General features: G+C 48.5%; 1 protein-coding gene across 1 annotated transcript; it reads right to left on the reverse strand.

The window, feature by feature from the left end:
* Positions 1-217: 217 nt before the first annotated feature.
* On the reverse strand, positions 218-5251 carry PSMB10 (proteasome 20S subunit beta 10). The gene is made up of 8 exons (XM_043985820.1): positions 4985-5251; positions 4495-4582; positions 4248-4345; positions 3780-3920; positions 3522-3637; positions 2575-2633; positions 721-872; positions 218-407 (listed from the first exon to the last, which is right to left on the reverse strand). Exons 1-8 carry the CDS (start codon positions 5056-5058, stop codon positions 296-298), a joined length of 840 nt encoding a protein of 279 aa, XP_043841755.1. The 5' UTR covers positions 5059-5251; the 3' UTR covers positions 218-295.
* Positions 5252-9084: the final 3833 nt, after the last annotated feature.

The following is a 9084-nucleotide window of genomic DNA, read 5'->3' on the forward strand; positions in this document are numbered from 1 at the left end:
ATGCCCACTCTGGGACACCGGATTTGTTAGAGGAAACCTTGGGGAGCAAGCCATGGGCTGTTCCCTGCCACTCTGGGTCAGCTTGTGGCCACTCCAATCAATCAATCATTATTTATGCAGCTCCCCCATGTGCTGGGCCATCTCTCCTAACATCCGTGTGCCCCTTTCACCCCTGTCATGGTGGCGTGCAGGGTCCAGAAACTCTCAGGCTCAGGGCTCATTTTGAAGATGTTTATTGTCCCGGGAGTTTCCCATGTGATGGGATGGGACCCTGTGGCCGTGGGGGCTCGCTCACTCACTCCACCTCCATTGTCTGCACAGTCTCCTCGATCATCTCCAGTGTCAGGGGTGTCACGGTCTCCTTCATCACTGCTGTTGTGCCCTCCGGGTAGCGGTACTTTCCCTGCCTGGGGAGTAGGGCATTTATGTTCTTCCTGCTGTCCCTGATACTCTTCTCCACCCTCCCTCCATCCTGTCCTCGACATGGCCTTTCCTTTGTGTCTTCCCATCACCACCTGTTCTCCCCAGGCCTGGTATCTGGCTCCTCACCTCTTTTTTTGTTTGTTTATTTTTAGTGAGGCAATTGGGGTTAAGTGACTTGCCCAGGGTCACACAGCTAGTAAGTGTTAAGTGTCTGAGGCCGGATTTGAACTCAGGTACTCCTGACTCTAGGGCCGGTGCTCTATCCACTGCGCCACCTAGCTGCCCCTGGCTCCTCACCTCTTAGAGAGAAGAGCCGGAGTGCTCACTGCCCTCTGGATCTTGGCCCCAGCCTGGGTGATCACACACACATCCACATTGCTTCCTGAGCCCAGGTCCTCCAGGATCCCAGCAGTCACTGCTTCTACCACCAGCTGCCGGCCTTCCTCCAGCTGGGGGATGGCAAGGGGACAGCCAGAGGTGGGAAAGGAAGATTAGGGTGAAGGAGAGGGAGAGGTTCAGTGAGTACAGAAATAAAGGGAAATGAAGGCATTGAGAAGACATGGAAATAAGAAGGAAGAAAGTGAGTGGAGGTGATGAGGGAACAGAAGGGAAAGGTGAGGGGACAGAGAGGAAAGAAGAGAAGAGGCATCGAGTGGACATAGAAGAGAGGAAGACAGAGGTAAAAATGGCAAAGGGGGACAGTGAGGGAAGAGAGAGAGATGAAGGGGATGGGGGAAGTGGAAAGGGGATGAATAGGGCAGAAAAAGTGAGGGGAACAGAGTGAGGAAATACTTTAGTGGGGAAGGGATCAGTCATCCCGGTCTCACCCCTTCCCCCATCCACCCATCCATCCATTCCCCTCTGCATCCTCCACTCCTCCAATCCCTGCCCCCCCAGGTCTCATTCATGTGTTCTCTCCAAAGGTGAGGCAGCCGATTCCCCATCTCTCTTATCTCCACCAGGCCCAGCCTCCTAAGGCACCATGATCTCCCCAGCCCAGCCCTGCCCAACCCAACCCAACCCAACCTAGCCCAGCCCAGCTGAAGTGTGGACAAAGTTCTTTTATTTAATGCGGCTGCCTCTCTCATAGGATTGTCCTGAGGAAAGAACTTTGCCAATCTCAATGCTCCTTAGGCACATGGGCCATTGGATTAAGATAAGACCTTTCACCAAAATTAAACAAAACAAAACAAAACAAAAAACCTTCCAGAAGCCTTTCACTAAGAAACTGAGGTCTAACAGAACCAGAACAAAAAAAAGTCCAGAAGGAACGAGCCCGCAGGGCAGAGGGACTGGATTCCAAGGGAACCAACCCCAGACCAGGGCAGAATCTCAGAGGCCTTGGTCCCCCAGCCCCCCGTGCCTGTACTTCACTCTGCCCCATTTGGGGGCTCTATCTACCCTTGAGTGAAGCTGGGTTTCTTCACCTGTTTTGAACTCCTGTTGCCAGGTGGCCTTAGGAGCATTTGGTCAAAATCTGCCTCTGCAGGGGCAGCTAGGTGGCGCAGTGGATAGAGCACCGGCTCTGGATTCAGGAGTACCTGAGTTCAAATCCGACCTCAGACACTTAACACTTACTAGCTGCCTCACAAAAAAAAAAAATCTGCCTCTGCAGCTTGTACCTATTGGACCCTGGGACCAAGCTGACTCTATTGCCCGCCCCCCCCCTCCCCATTCCTATAGCTCATCTACAATTTGCCAACTCCCTCCTATCTGGTAGGGAACACACCTAAGCACTTTAAGATTGACCAAGTGTTTTACAAGTATCCTATCATAGGAACAGGCTGCCTTCTCTTCTCCTTTCAAAGCCGTGCAGTTCTTTCCACCACTCAGCCCCCTAATGCGTTCTCATTTCTTGGCCAAGCAGGGGAGGGGGTGGACCGTCCTGAGCTCAGCGCCTCCTGCTTCTCTCTGCTTCTTGCTGCTACTCGCTTACTCAGGCTCAGGGACTTTTCTTTGATGGGTTTGCAATAAGGAAAACATTTCCCACACACAGTGCTGCAAATAACCAGAGAGTTGCTCCCCACGGCAAAGGAAGCTGGTTTCTGTAGAGCAGCGGGTAGGGAGGAATGAGAAGACAGGAGGGAACTGAGGAGAGGGGGAGGATGAGGATGGTGGGCCAGAGACGGTGCGGGGGAGAGGAGCTCTCACCGTCATATTTGGTTTGAAGCGATCCTCTAGCACAGAGATGGCCGGTCCTTGTCCAGAGCCTTTTGTAGGGTGAGAGGGGATAATAGCAGTGAGCGGCTAGGTTTTAGGCATACTCCCTCAGCTTTCTCCCCTGAGGGACCCTTCCCACAATCCCTCAAGACACACCTAAAGTGCTGGTTTGCTTCCCACCTACACATAGGACTGGGAGGTCTATTGGGGAAATATCTTTAGGCACATTTAGTCTCAGAGGACTCTACTACTAAGAATAGCTAGTCCTTTAAAGCTTACAAAGTATTCGTTCTCTCACAATAACCCTGTGAAATAGGGTGCTATTGATAGGCCCATCTTATAGCTAAGGAAACCGAGGCTGAGTGAGGCTAGACAAGTAGCTTGCCTAGGGTCACACAGCTAGTAAGACAAGGATTCAAACTCGGTTCTGCCTGACTCCAAGATGAATAGCCACCCAGCTGCCATGGAAGTTATACTGGAATAGATTCAGAAGGAATGTAAAGTGGGGCAGCTAAGTGCCTAAGTGGATAAAGCACTGGCCCTGGATTCAGGAGGACCTGAGTTCAAATTCAGCCTCAGACACTTGATACTTACTAGCTGTATGACCCTGGGCAAGTCACTTAACCCTCATTGCCCTGCCAAATTAAAAAAAAAAAATAGCAGAATGAATATAAAGAAACCCTTTCCAGCCATTATTTGGCATCCTGCCGAAGGAAGCAGAGTAGAGATTTGAAGTTAGAGGCCCCGGTTTTGAATCTTACCTCTTCCATTTACTCCCCATGTGACCTTGGGCCAACGACCTAAGCTATCTGAGCCTCAGATTTCTCAGTGTAAAATTGGGGACCAGATGGCCTTGGGGTGATTCCCAACTGAGATTCTGTGATTCTAGGAGTCTGGGGGTGGAGGGAGGTCCATCTGATTAGGGATCAGGGACTCACCCATGGCAGTGAAAAGTAGATGGCTGTAGGAGCCATGAGGGTGGACGCTGTAGAGATGTGGGCCGGTGATATCCACTCCACCTATAATCAGGGAGGCCCCAATATGGCCCTGGTAGCTGTAGGGAGAAATCTCATCATTTCTTCTCCCCACACCCAGTTTCTCCAAACCAGCCCCCTTTTCCTCCTTTGCCTCCCACCCCATTTATCTTCCAGTGCCCATCCCAAGCATTCCCAGATCTCCCCCAGCTCCCACGGCACCGGAAGAGCATCTGCCGCAGCATGCGTGTGACGGTGGCCACCCGTGGCTTCCGGCCGGTGGACAAAGCATGTAGCTCCATGTTGGACGCCATTATCTGGGTGGTCATGTCTGCATCCGCTGCCACTCCTGCCCCACAGCAGCTGAGGGGGGAGGCAGTGTTAGAGAAAGAGAGAGAATCAAGCTGGACTGGGCTTGGGGTGTGTGGGGGGGTGAAGCCTGGAGCAAAAGGCCAGCTAGTATTCATTATGGTTTTGGAGCCAGAGGGTTGGTTTCTTTTTTCTTTTTTTAATTTCAGCTCTGCCACTAATTCCCTTCCTCCCCTGTGGACTCAGTTTCCTCATTTGTAAAATAAGAGGGCTGGCCTAAATGATTTCTGATGGCCCCTTCCACCTCTAATTCCTATACACTAAGGAGGAGGGGGGGTGTGGCGTTGAGTAGGGAAGAAGCTGATAGGAAAAGTCACTCACTAGATGTTGGGGGCGATAAAGTGGATTTTTTCACAGTTCTTGTCGGCCACGACTGAATCGTTGGTGGCTCGGGTGTCTGATGCAAGGATGACTCCTTCCTGGAAGAAAGGTTGGTACTTAGTTCCAGCCTTCAATGCCTTACTAGCGCCATCTCTACATTCCCCTCCTCACCCCCCAATCAGTTCCCCTCAAGCCCCCTGGCTGATCTGTCCCTCTCATTGCTGCCCTATCTCCCACCCCACCTCACCTGAAACACAAGGCCAGCAATGGTGGTGCCAGTTTTTCGGGCACGGGGGACACATAGTCCCTGTAGGGAAGTCTCCAGAAATGCATTTCTGCGGTGTGGGGAAAAGGAAGAGAAGACCCCCTGAAGCCAGGAATCACACAAGAGGGCTCTTCCTAGTTCCTTGGGAAGGTACGTTTAGATATTTGTTCCTCAAACATATCCTTGAACATTTCTATCCAGTTTTAGGATTCTTTTTTAAATTTACATTTTTTTCAGTTGGGGGATTCTTTGTAGTTATTCCTCCTCCCCACCACACCCCCAGGACAGCCTTAGGACCTACCATCTGAGAAGAACACCAACCAACCTCTCCAAAATCCCCTCTCCCTTCCCCCACCCAACCAGTTTCACTTTTCTTTTCCATTCCCAGAAATTCAAAGCCACTTCAGAGAGGGGGATCAGGGACCGCACCATCTCCCCCTCGGCCCCCAATCTCAACCTGGCTTCCTCTTACCTCTGGCAGTTTTCGAAGCAGAAGCCCCCCTGGGTCTCCCAGGTTGGGTGCTGCGTGGTCTGAGCTGACTGCATGGGAGGCAAAGAGTTGGGAAGGAGGCTGCTCCAGGCTCAGCAGGTGTGCTAAAGGGGAGGCTGGAAAGGTTAGGGAGGTCAGGAAGGGACGAAAAGGAGGCGCCGGGGGAGGGCTGGGGTCTGGGCTCCCGCAGGACAGCGAGGGGAGCGACCGTGCACAACGTTTGGATGCTTCCTTTTCTTGTAACTTCAGCTTTCACTTTCACCTTGACTACCAAAGGAGGAGGGGCTGAGATGTTGGTGAGGAGTGGAGGGGGGCAGGGAGGCTACCTGAGCCCTTCTCTGGAGAATCCTCCCCTCCCCACCCTATCCCTGGCCCCATATCCCATCTCATCTTAGGGCCCCCTCCCCTAGGGAAGAAGCATCAAACACTGGCACTACCTGTTTCCTATTTACTTCTGCTACCACTACTGAGGACTTGCAGGGGTGCGTGGGGTGGGCCCCCCCCCCCCGACTGGTGGCCCTGGGAGGGTAGCTCTGCCCCTCATCAGTTATGCTAATGACTCACAGGGTGACCTTAGGATAATTTTGGCTCTCTCTGACACAGTTTCCTTGTCTGAAAATGAGGGGGTTGAAATTGATCTCGGAGGTTCCCTTCCATCTCAGGCATTCTAAGATTTTCAACTTCTCCAAATGTTCTATCCCCTTCCCCTTCCTTGCCCCCTTCTCCCTCAGGCATAGACGTTGGTCCTAAGTACAATAAAGTGGAATCCGGGAGTCATGATGGAAACAGTCCATATCACCACAGGGACAGAAAGTATAGTTAGTGACTAACTAGTCACATCCCACAGAGGAGATGCGTCACTGGGAGATCAATTGGTCTCAGATTGTTCAAACCTAGATGCCTCATCCAGACCCTTCCTGGTAATAATCATAATAACTTGTACATATAGAGCACTTTAAGGTTCAAGGGGAGGTAGGTGCTACTATTATCCACATTTCACAGGGGAGGAAACTGAGATTGGCAGAAGTTAGATGATTTGGGGCAACTAGGTGGCGCAGTGGATAGAGCACCGTCCCTGGAGTCAGGAGTACCTGAGTTCAAATCTGGCCTCAGACACTTAACACTTACTAGCTGTGTGACCCTGGGCAAGTCACTTAATCCCAATTGCCTCACTAAAAAAAAAAAAAAGTTAGATGATTTGCCTAGGGTCATACAGCTAGCTGGGTCTTCCTGAAGCCAAGCCCAGTGCCTATCCACTGTGACATTTGACACTTCCCACCTTGTGGGAAGAATCTTCCTGTGTCATGAAACCACTTGAGAGAAGAAAAATCTCTAAGGAAAAGTGACACCCCCCCCATCTCCCTCTGTCTGTCTCTTTTTCTCTCTCTGTCTCTGTCTCTCTGTGTGTCTCTCTTTGTCTGCTTCTCCCTGTCTTTGTTTCTCTTCCCTCCTCCTGCTCTCTCTTTGCTCTTTTCTTTCGTTTTCATCTTTACTCTCTTAATTTACTGCCTTTCCCCCCACCACTATGGACATGCCCAGCTCTCCAGTAGCCCGAGGAAAAAACCTTTTAATTGGCTTCATCATCCCTTCAGACCATTGGCCTATCTCTTTTCCACCTTTCTACCTAACTCCTAGAAAAAAGTTGTCTTCACTTGTCGCTTTTGCCACCTCACTTTACCCCTTTGCCTTCTGGCTTCCTGTGGCACCCCTTCCAAGGTTACCAACGACCTCTTAGCTGATAAATTAGACAACCTTTGATTCTTCGTTTTTAAAAGAACCATTACCTCTGTAACACCCCTGCCCAAGTAGGCTCATGTGGTTTCCTGAAGGACAACACTGTGGTGTGGCACACATTAGGGAGATATGACTTGACAGGGAAGCTCAGAAGAGGGAGTTGAGTTCAAGAGAAGGTGAGATCTCTTAAATGGCTAATGGGAGTCCCTAGAGCTCTGGACATGTGAAGAAAACTGTCCCCCTCCCTCCAACATGTCCTGTGATGCTTAGTGCTTGCAACCCCTGTGTCTACTAAGGGTGGCCTTCCCAGCTGAGATGGGTTGTTTTCTCCTTGGTGGAGCTGAAATTTCATCTTGTTCCCTTCCTCTTGTGTATCCTTTCTCCTAAACTAATCTGTACAACATCCATTACTGTTTACTGCCTACATTGATAAATGTTTCCTTGCTAGTCAAGATTGTCTTTTGTGTAACAGGAGTTTGAAGGGAGGGAGCTAAGCTGGCCCAAGGAGGCTGTTACTGGCCCATTCCAGGGCAGGACTACTTCCCACCTGGAGCGATCAGGGAAAAGAATTTTTATCCTGAACTCCCAAAAGAACATCCTATCTGTAGACTGAAATTATCTGATGTGTAGCATAAATATCTTTGGTTTTGTTCAGTTGTGTCTGACTCTTCATGACTTCATTTGGGGTTTTCTTGGTAAAGATACTGGAGGGGTTTGCCATTTCCTTCTCCACCTCATTTCACAGATGAAGAGACTGACTTGCCCAGGGTCACACAGCTAGTAAGTGTCTTAAGCCAGATTTGAATTCAGAAAGATGAGTCTTCCTGGTTCCAAGCCCAGTGCTCTATCCACTGCACCACCTAGCAACCTGCAGTTTATTGCCGTTCAATCATGTGCAACTCTTTGTGATCCTTCCCTCCACTCATTGAGAAGGCAAGCATAGTGGTGCAGTGGATAAAGACCAGCCCTGGATTCAGGAGTACCTGAGTTCAAATCTGGCCTTGGACACTTGACACTTACCAGCTGTGTGACCCTGGACAAGTCACTTAACCCCATTGCCCCACCAAAAAAAAAAAAGAAGGCAAGCAATCAGATATCACTTATAAATATGAAATCATGCAAAACATATTTCCATAGTATCAATGTTAAAAAAATTAAAAGCAAGAAACATAAAGAAAATGAAAAAAATATGCTTGAATTTGCATTCAGAGTTCATTCATTCTTTCTGGAGGTGGATAGCATTCTTTTAATCCTTTGGAACTGCCTTATATCATTGTCTTGATCAGAGTAACTACGTCATTTGGTTGATCCTCATACAATATTGCTATTACTGTGCACAATATTCTCCTTGTTCTGCTCACTTCACTTTGCATCAGTTTATGTGTCTTTCCAGGTTTTTCTGAAACTATCCTGCTTGTCATTTCTTATAGTGCAATAGTATTCCATCACAAGGCAGCTATGTGGCACAGAGTGCTGGTACTGGAGTCAGGAAGACCTCTTCCTGAATTCAAATATGGCCTTGGACACACTAGCTGGGTGATGTTGGGCAAGTCACATCACCCTGTTTGCCTCAGTTCCCTCATCTGTCAAATGGGCTGGAGAAGGAAATGGCAAATCACTCTAGTATTTTTGCCAAGAAAATCCCAAATCTGGCTATGAAGCCAGACACAACTGAAAGCAAATGAACAATTTTCTCACAATCATACCACAGCTTGTTCAGCCATTCTTGGACTGATGGGCATCCCCTTAATTTCCAATTCTTTGCCACCACAAAAAGAGCTGCTAGAAATATTTTTGTACGTATAGGTCCTTTCCTCTTCTCTTTGTTTTTTAAAAATTAAATTAAATTTTTATCATAAAAGTATCTTATTATTTTTCTAGTTACATGTAGAGATAGTTTTCAACATTTGTTTTTATCAGATTTCTCGTTTCAAAATTTTCTCCCTCTCCTTCCTCCCCCTCCCCAAGACAGCAAGCAATCTGATATGTTATATATGTACAATCACATTAAACATATTTCAGCATTAGTCATGCTGTGAAAGAAGAATCAGAGCAAAAGGTAAAAACCTCAAAAAAGAAAAACAAAAAAAGTAGACATGATATGGTTCAATCTGCATCTAGATTTCACAGTTCTTTTTTTCTGGATTTGGAGAGCATTTCCATCATGAGTCCTTTAGAACTATCCTGGACCTTTATATTGCTGAGAAGAGTCAAGTCTATCACAGTTGATCAACACACAATGTTCTTTTTTTTTTTTTTGGCAGAGCAATGAGGGTTAAGTGACTTGCCCAGGGTCACACAGCTAGTAAGTGTCAAGTGTCTGAGTCTGGCCAGACTCAGGTCCTCCT

Source organism: Dromiciops gliroides, chromosome 2, assembly GCF_019393635.1.
Source record: "Dromiciops gliroides isolate mDroGli1 chromosome 2, mDroGli1.pri, whole genome shotgun sequence".
NCBI lineage: Eukaryota > Metazoa > Chordata > Mammalia > Microbiotheria > Microbiotheriidae > Dromiciops > Dromiciops gliroides.

Bases quoted from the DNA above. Each gene is read 5' to 3' on its own strand.
- PSMB10 (XM_043985820.1), bottom strand. From the start codon at position 5,058: ATGCAGTCAGCTCAGACCACGCAGCACCCAACCTGGGAGACCCAGGGG. The intron at 3,638-3,779 runs GTGCCGTGGGAG...TTCTCCCTACAG, and splicing joins CTGCGGCAGATGCTCTTCCG to CTACCAGGGCCATATTGGGG. The intron at 408-720 runs GTGAGGAGCCAG...CCTACTCCCCAG, and splicing joins CCGGCTCTTCTCTCTAAGAG to GCAGGGAAAGTACCGCTACC.